The 16,879-nt window shown below is 37.9% G+C and overlaps 1 protein-coding gene across 1 annotated transcript in view; it reads right to left on the reverse strand.

Moving 5' to 3' along the window:
- SEC24A (SEC24 homolog A, COPII coat complex component) overlaps nucleotides 1-14,088 on the reverse strand; it is a 42,793-nt gene extending 28,705 nt beyond the window's left edge. Inside the window, exons 1-4 of the mRNA XM_039334879.1 lie at nucleotides 13,904-14,088; nucleotides 6,398-6,889; nucleotides 4,798-4,926; nucleotides 4,422-4,499 (exon numbers count right to left, since the gene is read on the reverse strand). Of these exons, the coding sequence (XP_039190813.1) occupies nucleotides 4,422-4,499; nucleotides 4,798-4,926; nucleotides 6,398-6,889; nucleotides 13,904-13,982 (778 nt within the window). The 5' untranslated portion in view covers nucleotides 13,983-14,088. The remainder of the gene's footprint in view (nucleotides 1-4,421; nucleotides 4,500-4,797; nucleotides 4,927-6,397; nucleotides 6,890-13,903) is intronic.
- Nucleotides 14,089-16,879: the final 2,791 nt, after the last annotated feature.

Genomic DNA, 16,879 nt, shown 5'->3' on the forward strand with positions numbered 1-16,879 from the left:
GAATAACATATAAGTAGTCATTACCAACAGTAATTGGGACTGGGAACTCCAATGCTAAGTAAGACACAACATCTCATGATTGCACTGTCTTATGACAGGAGTTCCGGCAGTCCCAAATGCCACAGCTATATGAATCCTACCTGGCTGCAGCATTCTCAAGGTCACTTCACCATTTGCGATCTCCTATTAACTTTCCATTGACTTTGCTTGTCAGAAGCTGACAGCAAAGACTGCAAATAGTGATCATATGACCATGGGCCACTGTGGTGTTGTAATTGCAAGCCAGCTTCCCAGCAACCCAAGCTGCAATCACATGATCATGATGTCCAATAACACACATTATTACACTATCTGGAGGACCACATCAAAAACTGCTAATGGAAATTTGGGAACAGTATCATGAACAAATAGATGGAACTATCAGGGCCAAACACTATTATTTCCAGTTATTTCTCTTGGCAATATTCTCAATAACAGCTAGGCTGATCCTTAACTTGGGATTTCAGACACAAGACACTTTTTTTCCTGTTAGGATTTCATCTGCATTTTATGGCCCAAGTTCAATGTTTTTGAAGTAATCCAGTCAGTACCCAAAGCTGCAAATTTGCTAGCATCATTTCTTTTGCGCACGCATTAGTTTTCTTTTGTACATTACTCTGGCAAGTGTTGGCATTGTTTTTGATCTAGGAATGCTAGTAACATGTTTTCAAAGTTTCAAAAAAAAAATCTAAGTTGAATCACAGTGCTCAAGCATTCAGTTCACCAATAGGCAAAAAAAAATATATATTGGTGGTTAGAAATAGACAAAATAAACTTTAACCACACATTAAAAACAGATTTCTTAAGTAACTTGGAATTGGGGTGACTACTGCCTATGTTTAGAAAGAGCGTAGGAAACTGGATCCGATATTCACAAAGCAAAAAGAAAGCTGAACTATGTCCTGTAGTGTGATGCAAGCTAAACATTTGAACCAGGGGTCAGAAAATGGAAAGGAAATAAAAACAGCAGCTAATAGAAATTTCCATGCCAGCAATGGCATTTCAGCAACACCATGGGACTTTGAACCTTTTGTGGTATATAAAACTATGCAGTATGAATGTTTTATACAATCTCAAATCTACAATAAATAAGACTGGTTTGCAATAAATTTTTGTTCCAAATAACAGACATTCAAACATAAATGTCTTGTTACAAAAGGTCAGCACGGAGACAGTTGGCCACTACTTTGTATAAATACAAGTGGATTGCACAAGTTGATTGAAAGGCATGTCATGTTGTCCAAGATTATTGGAAGAACCATTGAAATGCACAGGGAGCATGGCTTACGTTTGCTTTTTCCAGATTAGTTCTCAATGCCCAGAGCTTGAGCGTAACTGAATCAGGTGCCGAAAGCATCACCTGAGCCTGCTAAAGATTTCCTAACTGTTGACAATGAATCCAGCCATTCATCACAAAAAATATCAAGCACAAAAGATGTATATTTTATTGCCCTGAAACATTCTTCCAACCAAAGACCGTACAGAGAGTTTTTAAGGAAGTGACAGTTATGGTAGTGGATGAATTAGATAAAGAAAGGCACAAGAGGACTGAAAAATTCCTATCATCAATCTTCAAATTTATACAACTTAAAAACAGAAAACAAAACAAATATTGGCAAAAAGTTGGCCAAAGCTGCCCAGAGTTATCCTACAGTTAGATGGGCAGCCAATACATTTAATAAACAAACAAACAAGCAGTTTCATCACTCTGAAGTGGACTAGCAGTTTGAGAGTTGCAAGTTGGTGATTTCTATTAAACTATTTAAAATTGTGGCAAATTGGAAATTATACAGAACAATAACTATCCTGTGCAATGACCACAGGATAAGACAATCAGATAGTGACAGTCAGATAACAGCAGAAACTTTGTGACAAGACAGCATGATGGTAATTAGGACAAGGAGGAAGATCTGTGAATCTCCACAATATAAGTTGTTGATGTTGATGTTCAACAATATACAGATAGTGCTAGACTTACAACCATTCATTTAGTGACAATTTGATGTTACAACAGCACTGAAAAAAATGACTTATGACCAGTTTTCACACTTACGACGGTTGCTGCATTCCCACAGTCATGTGATCAAAATTCAGATGCTTGGCAACTGTCTCACAGTTATGACGGCTGCAGTGTCCCAGGGTCATGAGTTCACCTTTTGCAATCTTTTCACAAGCAAAGTCAATGGGGAAGCCAGATTCACTTAACAGCCATATTACTATCTTAACTGCAGTGATTCACTTAATAACTGTGGCAAGAAAGGTCAGAAAATGGGGCAAAACTCAATAAATGTCTCACTTAGTAACATAAATGTTGGGTTCAGTTCTGGTTGTAAGTTGTGGACTACTTGTGATGTCTTTTAATGAGTCCTTATCTGATCATGAAACTGTTTTTTTGGAAGATAATTCAAAAATAGCATCCTTCTAAGATCCAATTAAAATTAAAAATGTTTTTTTTTCAAACTAATCGTTAAGTAGCTTTCTCCTGTATTAAATGTTAACTGCCCGTTTCTCTTATTCTGTAATTAAGGCAAAACTGATTTTTGATAGGCACTGAATGCAGTGATGGGATTCAGCCATTTTGCAACAGATTGGCAGAACCGCTAGATAATTTTTTGTTGCCCAGGCCCAGTACAGACTTCCGGAAGTGGCATCCATACAGAGAACCGGTTGTTCACATATTTGACTCCCCAACTGAACGTACTGTATAGTAAAATGCTGTAGTTTGGTCCTGTACTGCTGTCTGTTTGATGTAGACTCAAACATATGTAATTGTGAAATGTACTGAATGCAAAATGAACTATTAAAACTTTTATGTTCTGTATGTATTTAAGGTGGGGTTACTTTTGTTTATTTTTGTTTAGTTGTGTTCAGAAGGACAACATTTTAAGTTGAATGAACATTCAGATTTAATATTACACCTTCCTCTCCAACATCCATTAAACCAAAGGTAATCCATTCAATAAATATGTTAGCTGATATTTTTAAGACATCTAGAACAGTGATAGTGAAAAACATGTAAGCACTGTATTTTACTTCAGAGATCACTGAGATAGAAACTTGAGCTTGTTTCTCAAACAAATTCATTTTTAGCATAAATTGAAGAAAGATAGATAGAAAAATATTTGTAAATTTTAGAAGTCAAGAACACCTTCCAAAAATGCACAGTTAAATGAAGTGGAGCTGGTCTGGTTCCAAATATCACAAGTATTTATCAGCTTGTTTGGTTCTAAGAGCATTTTCATTCTTAAGTAAATTATCCTGAAAAATCCGGTCTTCATTATTCTGCTTCATACAGGTAGTCTTCGACTTGTAACAGTTCATTTAGTGACTGTTCGAAGTTACAACATCACTGAAAAAAATGACTTATGACTGTTTTTCACAATTGCAACCACTGCAGCATCCCTGTGGTCATGTGATCAAAATTCAGTTGCTTGGCAACTGACTCATATTTATGACAGTTGCAGTATCTCAGGGTCATGTAATTTACATTTTGCAACCTTCTTACAATGAGTAATGAGCAAGTCACAATTTAAACAAGCTGCCTCTATTAATGATTTAAATCTAATATATCAAGCATTACACATACCTAACAATTATTGTAAGGTATAATTTCTATAGATACAGGACATATGTTGGATTTGATTAAGATATAACCTGCATGACAAAAGTTAAATCAAGTGCTTTTTGACCTAATCATTGTGCAAGACATTTCATTTTATGGCACAATTCAAGTGCTTGTTATAAAAACACAACCAAGGATAAGTCTTGCAGGAGCAACATTTTTAATTTAACAGTAAACAGACATTTTTGATTAATAGTCCACCACAAAGAAAAATGTTTTAGCTCCAATATTCCTAATAGATAAATGTCAAAATTGTTGATACTAACCTAACAATTTCATTATAATTATAATTGCAACTTTGTCTTGAGGTTTCATTTTAAACAAATTGATTACATCCTGTTCCTATCTTGATTAAAAACAGATTTTATAGTGCTGCTGAGTTAAGTATTAGAATATTGCTAACTGTTAAACTACTGCAGATGTCCATATGACTTTTAAGACACCGAGTTATACATAATACATAATTTACAAATGAATGTTCAATTTTCAATTCCAGAAAGTACATTTTCTCTATACCAGGGGTAGGCAACCTTGGCTCTTTTATGACTCGTTGACTTCAACTCCCAGAATTCCTGAGCCAGCCATTGAAGTCCACGAATCATAAAAGAGCCAAGGTTGCCTACCCCTATTCTATACCAAAATAGTTTGTATTTGTGCTATGTGACTGTTTTGAACCGATGTAGGGCAGGCAGAATAGAAACAATTAATTCCCCATTTAATTTACTTTTGAGCAATGGAAATGGAGGAAAGACCATCTTACCCAGGAAACCACCTCCTTCTATTGCATCATAATTATTCTGGACTGATAGCCCATCATTAGCGGAGCATGTAGTATCACCTATGAAGAAAATAATCTGTTAGAAATACATAACACTGATCACACTGGTATCATAACGTAGATTGTAAATCATAGTTTATGGCATAGCATTATATGTAAATGAGATCATCATGGCCTATTCAATATACCATGGTTAAAATAAATCATGGTTCAGCAGAATACATGGACCCGGTCCTTGAAGTTAAAAAAACTTGGTCCACAAAAATTTATGCTATACTATAATTCAGCCTACATAATTTATGTTTTTGCTTCTAATTGGCTGAAAGCAACTTCCTCTAATATCTGCATTAGTGCTTACCTTCTTGCATACTTGCTGAGTTCTGTAGAGCCTGGGATGCAGTGCTTACTGGGGGAGGAGCTAATGGGGGAGCAGAGGGATGTGTATAAACTGGACTTCCAACTGCAGAAGGTCCTAAAGGAGGTGGAACTGGCAAATAAATTAACAGATTAGCAGGCAATGGAACTGTGCCGACAAGAACCAGAAGAACTTAAATCTAAAACAGTTTCTCAATAAATTTATTTTAGTACAGAATCTGTTCATTTCTTAGTTAGCACAATATGTGAACTATCCCTTACAGCAGGGGTGGGCACTATGGTCTCTTTACAACCTATGAACTTCAATTCCCAGAATTCCTGAGCCAGCCACTCTGTTGAAGTCCACAGATCATAAAGGGGCCACAGCTGCCCACTCTTGCCTTACAATTTAGTGCTAGGTATAAACCAAACCATTACTGCATATTTGAAAAAATATATAGCAAAGTAATTGAAGTTTAATGTTATACATAAGCAAAATCATAGCTCTTATTTAATGCAATTACCCCATGAGAGCTTGCTGATGAAGACCAAACATATTACTACAGAATCATACAGTATGTTTTTACAGCTAGAGATGGATTATTAGGTTTCCAATTCCCTTAAATACTATAATATAGTGACTCACATACAGTTGTTCTATACAAATATATGTTCTATACAGGTGTATTGTATCATTTTTTAGACAGAGACTAGAAGTACAAAACATTCAACAAGCACTGAGTTCAGCAACACAGGCCAGTATATCCATTCTATAGCAGGGATAGAAATGTTCTCCCCATCTACCCTTTTTCTCAGCACCACATCTGTGCTACTTATCTGTGGCAAGATAGAATCAATATTTGCAAGTTCATATTATCAGGTTTGATTATATATTAATAATCTGTGATTAACTGGCATCCAAATAGCTCCTGCTTAAGGAAGGTAAAATTGGCATTTGTCAAGGCATTTTTTTCAGGCTGCCCACCAAAATACTTAAGTAGCCTCAACTTCATTATATACGTACAGCCCATCTATATATTAAATTCTACCATGCGACACAGTTCTACTATAAACCTCTTAGGCCCCAGAACTACCAAAGAGCTGAAAATTCACTAAACAGCAAATCAGCTGCCAGCTAATGATTCACATTAAACAGCAAGAAAATTTATTACTGCTAATGAAATAGAACATTATTGCTAATTAGGGTTGGAAATCTTATTTGTTTAGCGTACAGGACTGAGGAATCCACAACCCTCCAGATATAATGTTCTTTATCTTTGGCTATGCTGGTTGATGCTGCTGAATATTGTAACCGAATTACAACTTGCAGCACCGTCAGCCATCATCGCATTTGAAAGAGGCTAAGCTGGTTTTCCAACTCTGATATGAAAGGGGAATCCTTCTGACACAAATTTGTGGAAACCTAGAAGCTGTAAAGGAGGAGGAGACTGAGGGAATCCCATTATTTTAGTACAAGCCCACTTATACAACACTCGGTTTCACATTCATAAGCACATCATGAATACCCGGGATGAAAAATACCTAGGATTTTCCCCTACATGGGATACAATGATATAATCTGAGAATTCCTTCCTTTTCCTTACCTTGCCTTGTATAGGTGTTTTGAACTGGAGGACCTCCAGCAGAAGAAACATAATGATAGTTTGTGGGCAAATTTGTATTCCCTGATGGCAACAATGGTGAAGTTACCGTGTGAGCAAAATGATTCGGTTGAGAACCTACATTAGGTTGAGTCAAAGGATTCTGCACATATTGCCAGTTTGAATTAGCTGAGAGATTATTTCCAGAATAAAAACTACCATCAGAAGTTGATATAGCAGTTGAGTTCTGCAACAAAGAAGGCATTTGGGCAACAGGACTTGGCTGTGATGATGTCAAAGAAGACTCCATTGGGATTCTATTAAGAGTCTGACCAGAAGGTATATTCCAAGATGTACCATGGCTATATTGTCCGGAGGTGGCATGCAGAGGATTCTTTGTTGCAATTTGCTGATTATACATGCTTGGGATCAAAGAATTATGTCCCTGTCCATCTGATAAGTGTGATGAATTCATCAATGAGCCTGGCACAGGACCTAGAGGAAGACATTTTCAATTAATAAATGAGATACATTTTTGTTGAGAAACCCAAGGCTATTTCAGTAATTGAAATAAAGTGAGTAAGGCTAACCACTAACTTTATTTGACTTTATATACTGCCAAATTACTCAGAAATCCCACAGCTTTATTATTATCTGTAGTTCTACAATAAAATGGCCAAGAATTTAAGATGTGTAAGTGAACCCCCACAACCCCACAAGTATAAACCCTCTCAATAGCAATGGCTTATAACAAGTATTAGGGAAATGCTGGAGAAGTCACAAAAATATCCCAAATGAAGCACAGCTACTCATGAGCACCATCAATCTCAGCATTACAGTAAAATATATAATTTTAAAAGCATGCATTTTTGTCAACAGAATAATCATTACCGAAAAACAGAGAAGAACAATTATCTGCATATAGTAAGGAAGGCTGGAGGCATGATAGTGTTACAAGGCCTCAGAGAAGAGAAGATACATTAGCCCAAGGGTAGGCAACCTTGGCTTTTTTATGACTCGTGGACTTCAACTCCCAGAATTCCTGAGCCAGCATGGCTCCTCTTGGAAACCTCTCTCTTTCCCCTCAGCATGGCTGGCTCAGGAATTCTGGAAGTTGAAGTCCACGAGTCATAAAAGAGCCAAGGTTGCCTACCCCTGCATTCTTTGCCATGTCCAGCTAGGTATATTTTCCAACAGCATGTGCTGTTATTTCATTATAGTCACAGGGATTCTATATTTTATCAGAAGAATAACAAAAAAGAAGCTGTTTAACCTTTTATCAATAAAAAGTAATCTTTTCCTCCAAAAGAAGATTCAGGAAAATAAATATTAATATGGAAAGTGGGACTAACAGGATGGGAATGTAGAGGTCGCTTTCCCACATAACTACAGGGAAAAAAACCCCTCCCATATTGTCCTTTATTTGGCATAAGTTATAAAAACTCAACCAGGATCAAGTCCATTTGTCTCGATCGTATGCATTTATTTTTAATAATGTACTACTAATTGAACACAAGCATATTAAAAGACCATCTTTAGCTTGATCTCTTATTCTGTCCTAATACTTTTACATTTTTCAATCTGATTTTAAATCCAAGTACTTCAAAAGCTGCTCTGGATCCCCAAATTAAGTCTAATAAAAACTATTCAACTAATCAAATCATGTGCATGTCTTTAACGCTATATAATTGGTCAAACATTTATATAGGAAGCTCTGGATGATAACCAGATAACATGAATATGCTGCTGCAAAAGATAACAAGACTGGGGGAAGGAACATCATTCTTCATAGTTCTTATACATTTGCACATGGAATTCAGCTTATGTTTTGCTTTTTTTAAAGTTTATCTCTCTTCTGCTGTAAGAACGAGTTATTTCTTCAAATTTTCTGCAGCTTTCAAACTGATGGCCCCCACTTCACATCCAGGGACAACAAGAAGTAGGCCAGCATCTTGTGTGGCAGCTTCAAGCAGGCCAAGTCTACAGGCAGCTGCACTTTTAGCCTCACACAGAGGCATCCTTAACCACATCAAACAGTGGTAGTGGCAGCCGAAGCAGGTCCTGTCCCTGCCTGCAATTTACATCAATCTAAGGTTATGGGTGCAGCTATGTCTCGGTCTTCCCCCTGTGGGTGCAGATGCTTCTCACCCTCTTTTTAGGAGGGGTCACAACTAACAGCAGGCTCTAGCAGTATTGGACGTGTGCTCTCATTCTCCCAAGGTGCCCCAGAGAAAGGAAAGACCTTGCAGAGGTAGGCAGTGATGGTATCTGTAAACAACTGCAGGGCAACAGCTGGGTCCAGCTCTAGCAGAACAGGGGGATCCCATCTCCCATTGAAAGATCCCATCTTTCAGTGCCTTCCCACTGCAACTTGTCTGCCCTCATATTCTCCATGCAAGAGCCACTCACTACACACCTAGCTCCAATATAAACAACAACTGCATCTGTAACTGCATAGCAAACATGGTAGCCAAAGTGAAACGATGGATAAAGATGGATAAAAATGATGGATAAAGGTTAAATTAAAAAGTCAAGTTTAAAATTAGATTGTACGAGTTTTCTTAAAATTTAACACAAGCACAAAAAGAACATAACTTATAATATACTATTTTTTTTCTAACATGGGAGCAAGAAATGTTAATAGGCTTGTTAACTTGACTCCTCAATAAAAGTGCAACGACTAAGGTTAATGAATAGAGAATATGAGATAAGAGGATAATTTGTACAAAAAAGAATCTATGCAAAGATTGGAGAACGGAGTACAAAATGCAGCAAAAAGGGAACAGAACACAGTACTGCAGTTTTAAGCATTTGAGGACTAAGTTTATTATCCAAAGCTATATTTAGTAAAAATTAATAATATCAATGGACAATTAATCCTACTGTATTTGGAAAAGTTTTAATATAGTTTTTCAATCATAAGACAGACAAATCATTTTATTCAAAATCTGAATTTTCTGATTAAGTACACACTTTCTAAAATTGTACCTACCTTCCTTAGAATTCTTAAGACTATTTAAAGTTATATCAAAGAATATACAAGTAGTCCTTGACTTTCAATAGTTTGTTTAGTGACCGTTCAAAGTTACGGTATTGAAAAAAGTGAGTTATGACCATTTTTCACACTTACGACCGTTGCAGCATCCCCATAGTCATGTGATCAAAATTCGGATGTTTGGCAACTGATTCATAGTTATGATGCTTGCAGTGTCCTGGGGTCATGTGATCCTCTTTTGTTACCTTCTGACAAGTCTGGTCACATTGTGCCAATTCAAACATCAGATTCTAAAATGTGCTATACCTGTGTAACTAAATACAGCATCAAATTATATAATAAGTCTAGAAGATATCTCCTTTGGTGCAAGTGTAAAAGCTTAAATGTTCCCATCATTCTATATAATAATTCCCATAAAATTTTCAGGATCAAAGCCCATTTCTTTATATAGAAAATGGCTAATAATTGCAAAGCAGTGATAACATAAATTTTCCTATTACTTCAGAAATAAATTGGAATTCCAATTATGTTCCTTTGTACCACTTTAGTTTTCCAAACCAATATTCAAAATCAATGCAAATAACCTTATGACTTAAAATTTTCTCCAATGCTCAGAAAACCACAGATTGGAATTTCTGCTGTATACAATGCCTAATTCCATTTCCTCTTCCTTTTTACATAGGATATCAGATATTACTTTCAGTTTTATGGAATTACAGATAAGGGATTGCTTGAATAAAATTCATGAAATCCAGTCTTGAAACTGACAATATTGCTACTCTCCTCTACTGGTTAAAGCAGAAGTGTAATAGAATAACAGGCTTGAAACATTGGTGGAGAATGATGATGATGATGATGATGATGATGATAATAATAATAATAGTAGTAGTAGTAGTAGTAGTAGTAGTAGTAGTAGTAGTAGTAGTAGTTATAGTAGTAGTAGTAGTAATAAAGTTGGAAGGGACCTTGGAGGTCATCTAGTCCAACCTCTTGCTTAGGCAGGAAACCCTATACCATTTCAGACAAATGGCTGTCCAGTCTCTTCTTAAAAACTTCCAGTGTTGGAGCATTCACCACTTCTGGAGGCAGGTTGTTCCACTGGTTAATTGTTCTAACTGTCAGGAAGTTTCTCCTTAGTTCTAGGTTGCTTCTCTCCTTGATTAGTTTACTAATGGTTTACTATTTTGTCTAGCATAAGACAAACATGTTTCTTGTTTAGGCTTGCCCTGATTATAGAAACAAGTGGAATTTGTAATTCCTTAATTCAGAATTATGCATTTTCAATAATAGATCATTCTCATATCAACTGCTCACCTGGTATCTTCTGTATGTATATTGTTCTATTTAAAACTGCAGTTTACTCACAATTATAGACTTTACTGCTACAGAAGTTGAACAAGATTTTGGGGAACCAAAAACTACATTCAGAATTCTGTGCAAGAGAATGAAATGACTTGGAATACATAATAAGCTGAAAAATATATAATTAATTAAAAATATAAATTAAAGAATTACTTCTAACATGGCTATTTTAATTGATGCCTGAAACACTAAAGGACAAATTTCTAGACCCTTCAATATTTTAAACTTGCCGCGTCATGTGACGTGTCATGACTTCTCCCCCCCCCCCGTTGCCGGAGCTGGGGTGGGTGCGGCTTCCGTGTGTTGCATCCTGCCTGCATGCTGGCAGTTTTAAATCATCATAAATCCATAGACAAACTAAAATACAAGACCTACACCAGTTTAAAATTGTTTCAGCTAAAGATAATACATTATACAGATAATCCTTGACTTACAACCATTTTTTTAGTGACTTCAAAGTTACAACAGAACTGAAAAAAGTGACTTATGATAATTTTTTATACTTACAACCAGTATGAATTTGTGGCCCCAAATTTGGACACCTATTTATGATGGTTGCTGTGTCCTGGGGTCATGTGATCACCTTTTGTGACCTTTTGACAAGCAAAGTTAATGGGGAAGCCAAATTTATTTAACAACCGTGTTACTAACTTAACTGTAGTGATTTACTTAACAAGAAAGAAAGGTTGTAAAGTGGGGCAACACTCACTTAACTATCTTGCTTAGCAAGAGAAATTTTGGGCTCAGTTGTGGTTGTAAGTCAAGGACTACCTGTAGCATCTAGGGCTCTTTCATTTGAAATACAGAGATAACATGATAGAAGAGTATAATATTATGTATGCATGGTATGGAATATACAGATGGAAGCAAGTTTTTTCTTTCAACATCAGAACTCAGTTATCTACTGCAGGGCTTTTCAACCAGTGGTATGGGTACCATCTGTGGTACATTGGCACCTGGCAGGTGGTACGCGACCATCCTAGAAAAGTGGTAGCGGGGGAGGGGAATGAGAGCAAGGCAGGTGTCTTGCTCGGCTGTGCCTTGGGGGGCACTTTTTTCAGTGCCATTGTAACTTCGAACAGTCACTAAGTGAACTGTTGTAAGTCGAGGACTACCTGTACTTTATCACTTTTTTCCTTTTTTAGGGGGGGTCATCAAGTTTTTGACACCTTGCTAGGCAACTGGTGGTACTCGGATATTGCCATATCCAAAAAGTGGTACAATGGGTGAAAAGGTTGAAAAGCTCTGATCTACTGTATTGGAATTAAATACGTTGAGAATTCAGGACTGATAAAGGAAGTATATTTTACATAATGTATAGTTAAAATGGGATTCATTGCTTCTTCTAGCCAAATTTATAGCTAATAGTTTTGATAACAGGTAGTACACCTAAATCGTGGACTACTTATACCGTGATTTGCATCAAGACCAAACATATTGATTAAAAATCACACACTATGCCTATATATCCGTCTTGATTGATTTGTAAGAGATCAAGAATCTACAGGTCAAATGCAACACACTAAACAATACCATTGGCTTTTATTCTTTATACATCTCCATTTGTTGCCTACCAACTCTAGCACAAGATCCTGTTACAATAAACAATCATGTCATTCTCAGCTTTGTGTCACTATCACTTTATCATTCAGGAGGCCCATGTTGATTTAGAATTCTGCACTTCACATGTAATACGGAAACTCTCACATAATGTAAGCTATGATCATTAACTCCAAATTGGGGTAGTAAAGGGGAAAGGACAAAGTTCTATATTATAGAACCCATAAATTATCAGCTAGTTTCAATCTTTTAAAAAACAATTTAAAACTCCTGTAAGTACTAACAGTGCTTTTTTTCAACAATAACAACAAAAAAAAGTGCCGGAACTCACACACATCATACAACCCGCCTTGCCTACCCTACAAGGTTCCATCCAAAAAAGGTGCCGGAACTCCGTTCAGGGCGTTCTATGAGAAAAAAAGTCCTGAGTACTAATATAACTTGATTATTTTCTTAGACTTACAATCTTAAAAAAAATACTAATTACTATCAATATCCAACTATGAAACTATACACTGAAACACAGCTGCTCTATTTTTACCAGAAAAACACACAGATAAGCACACAAATGAGGCAGAGTTTACACATTTCCTCAGCCTGCCTCATTTGAGTTTGCTTTCCAGAAAGGAGGAGACATTGAGCAACTAGTCAGCTGATGGATTTTTTTTTTTGATTCTGCCAGCATAATGAACTTCTTAAACCAGGAGGATTTGATTATTATGCACCACATTCTTTACACCCACTGATCACAGAAAGCAAGCAGCATCCATGCTGTATGCAATTCTCTTCATAACAATGCTTTCTTTTTATAACTGTAGGATATTTTTGCTGAAGAATGCTCAGCGGGGAAGCAGTCTCCAAAGGGTAATTGGTCAATTAATTGTACAGAACACAAACACTGGGGACTTTCGGGGCATCGTAAACCACTCCGTTTTCTAAAGACATACACTTTCTACACACACAGTCAATAGGTTATAAACCCACAAAACTTGAGCCACAATGATCTCTTAGCTCATCAGGTACTGCCATATATTCTTCTACTCATATTAACATATTTCTCCCTCCGGGAGCTGCCTTCCCGTGTCTTCGGGTTAAATTCTGGGAATACTCTCAAGGGGCACGCATTTCATTGTTAGCAGTATCACCAGGGAGTGGTCCATGAACCTTACAGAGAGCGTCAATCACTATCTCGGCTCCAAGAACGAGGTAAGAAAAGCCTTCAGAGTTGCTACAAGTGCTGATGCTACTGCTACGACTTAGTTCTTCTCCCAGGACCTCCCTATTACGTAGCGCCTTCCCATCACGGGTGCAATCGCGAAAGGAAGCCAAGGCCTCGGGATGGAAACGAGGGAACCTGCCTAGCAAAAAGCCCGTCGTCTTCTCGAAGTGCCATTCAGCTCCGGGAGGGGCGACAACCGAGGGTCGACATACACCGCCCCGCGCACGGATCCTTCGCGCTCCTGGCAGCCCATATCCCTCAGTGGCGTGGCATGACCGCCCTGCCGAGAGGAGCCAGAGACACTCAAGTCCTTTATCCAGTGCGACGGGCCAGTGGCCCCTAACATGACACGGCTGCGGCCGGCCTCACTCACCATTGCTATACGGCTGCGGCGGCGGCGGCTGCCCGGCTCTAGTAATGCTATTATATGCGGGCCGTCCCGGCTGGGCCATAGTGGCAGCAAGAGGATCGCTTCGCGGGCGTCTCTGAGTCTTGCTCCAGCGCCAAGCCCGGGAAATGGAGGGGGGGAGAAAGCCCTGCTCTTCACACCGGAAGAAGGTAAACGGGACCGCGCACGCGCACTCAGTACACGTGGCACTTCCGGAACGGAGGAGCCCGCATCTATAGGTGGGGCTTAGGGCTGTAAAACGGTGGCCTTGGAGGCGCGATAGAGATTTAAAGGGATAGCGTTCTGGGGACGTCATCAGAGTCAGATTTTGCTTTAAAAGCGTTGACTTGACAGGCAGGATTCAGGCTCACCCTGCTCAGAATCTAACATTAAAAAGAAAAATTGATCCATAGCTCCTCGGAACCATTAATGGGTAAATAAATAGTCTTCTAGGATGCGGAGAGTGAGTTTTCTTCAATCCTGGGAAATCGGCTAACCCAGAGGTTTAGTATGGCGTCAAGTTGGGTCAAGTGTTATGATATATACAGTATGTGACATGTAAGCAAACATGGACAGTTCTATCAGCTGCAAATTTATAAAAGGAAAAGCTTTCATCTAGGACAGTTTTCTAAAGTAAAATCGCACTGGCTTCTTAGGGCTTCATAGGCAGGTCCGTATAGGGGATTTTTATTTTTTTGCAACAGTACAAAAGAGTTGCCACGCTGCATCATCTGGCGTGATTTTTGAGCTTTCCAGTGTAGCTTATGTTGCAACTATGATATTTCTTAGACTTCTGCCACCTAAGCAGAGCTGATGTGGCTTAGTTTTTTTTTTGACATCAGCAGTGACACCCGCAGAATCTTGTACTTTGTTGCAATACAAGTTCCACTTCTTATGTACATACAGAAAGGGAGGGCTTGTTTTGCAATAGAACACTGCTTTCGACTTTCTTCCCTTCTGCTCCCACAGAACCCACTACATTTAAGGCAGGTTTAGCTAGGTGACAAATTCTAAAACATGTATTTAAAAAGATAAGAGTATTTTAAACGTTTGATATTTTTAATCCAAACAGCAAGATTTTTTTTAAAAAAAAATTTAACAGTTTAACTGAGGAAAAAATTAATGGGGATGGTTACAAAGGGGAAAAATCAAAGCCATCTTCTCAGCTCTATGTACATTGCAAAAATTCATCTTTTAGATCAGGGGTGTCAAACTGCCCACCGCGGGCCGGTTTCATCATACCAAAGCCGTGCCCACCCCATTTCCGGCAATGCAAAGAGTCGCGATACTTCGTGACATGTCACGTGATGTGGCACCAGTGTTTTAGATGATTTGCTGATCTGATTCTGTTTAAATGCTCTATTCCAGAGTTCTGTTGCTGCATTAAATTGCACCCAGATAATAGGATGCTTTAGCAGAAAAAAAAAACCCTTATAATTATCTTCATATTTTGGCCGCAATCCAGAGTTAGATTATCTTAAACATATTCAAGTCAATTGGTTAAGATTTAAGAGGAATAGTATGTCAAATAAGTATTCTAAACAAAATAGATAAATGTCTTTTGAAATGACAAACAAGTCTCTAGATTGCAATGGGATAGAAATGTGTTGATAAATGAATACACAGATGAAATATTCTGGGCTAAACAAACAATATTATCTATGAAATTTGTATTTTGGGAAGAAGAGTGAGATATGTTACTGCTACTATGGCACAATGTCCATTGTATCTAAATTTGCTTATCCTGGGAACGGGGTGGGGAATAGACAACTAAAAAATATGGTAACTGCAAGATTACACCATCCATAGAAACACCATTAGATTCCCACCAATCATGATTGGCATTGTTTCATTATTTCATATCAAAGTTTCATTGATAGTGTCATATGTTCTCCGTGTCTTCATTCAAGACACCAATGGCTGTTGTTTTTGACAGAGCAATGAAAAGAAAGTTTTAATTTCAGCAGGAAAAGAAAGTGTCATAGCCCCATTTGCTTTTTGGGTTTTGGTAGAAGAAGCCATTATTGATAAAAATGATACCTCAACTACAATACCATTTCATGGAACTAGGAGGTAACGCCTCTCTTTCACCACACTTGCCCTGTTATGGCCAGGTTATTATCTGTCTTAAAGGCTGGCAGGTTGGGATCATCTGAATTTGAGGGGTACATTCCTCCATCTCCCCTGTGGAGCAATGTCCCCCTCAAATTCAGATGATCCCAACCTTCCAGCTTTAAGACAGCCATAAAATTCCGACCATAATGTTACATGAGCCTGTTTTAGCTGTGTACTATTGGAATTATTTCCCCCCAGCAGTTTATCTTATTAACTTTTACACTGTTATTTTTTAAGTCATTTAAAGGCCACTCAGAGTTGCTTAGCAAGCAGATTATCATGGAAATTGAAGAATTCGTAGAAAATCAAGTCTACACTTCAAGTAGTACAGAGATGTTCTTTATTGATTCTACCACAGTCAACCAATCTTTTGAAGGAATCTATAGTAACTAATGTGACAATTCTGACAACGTTGCTTGTTAGGCCAGACTTAATGCCAAGCCAAATACTTAGCCTCATCATCTTCTCTTTCCCAGTTCTCTGCCTCCCTGCTTTGGCAACAACACCCATTTTACAACCTCCTTTTACAGGTCAGATAAACTGAATGAACAGAGGAAGAATCGTTGTTCTTGGGCTCATCAAATAAGCCCTTTCACCTGCCTTCACATCTTCATTCCTGAAATCTGGACCAATTGTGGTGGAAGAAAGAATTCCATATTATCTATCACTCCCTGAAACCACAAAGCTTGTAGCAATAGGCATAGAGATACCCAACTTTAGTTGGCAAATTTCACAACCTGACAGCATCCCAGAGAGCATTCCAGTCACTGTTGCTACTTAATACAATTGTTGGGTCTCCTATTGATCCACACAGTGTTGAATGGATTCTATTCTTTGGAATGGTGT

Source organism: Crotalus tigris, unplaced genomic scaffold (assembly GCF_016545835.1).
Source record: "Crotalus tigris isolate CLP2741 ecotype Arizona unplaced genomic scaffold, ASM1654583v1 scf7180000017638.2057652, whole genome shotgun sequence".
Lineage (NCBI taxonomy): Eukaryota > Metazoa > Chordata > Lepidosauria > Squamata > Viperidae > Crotalus > Crotalus tigris.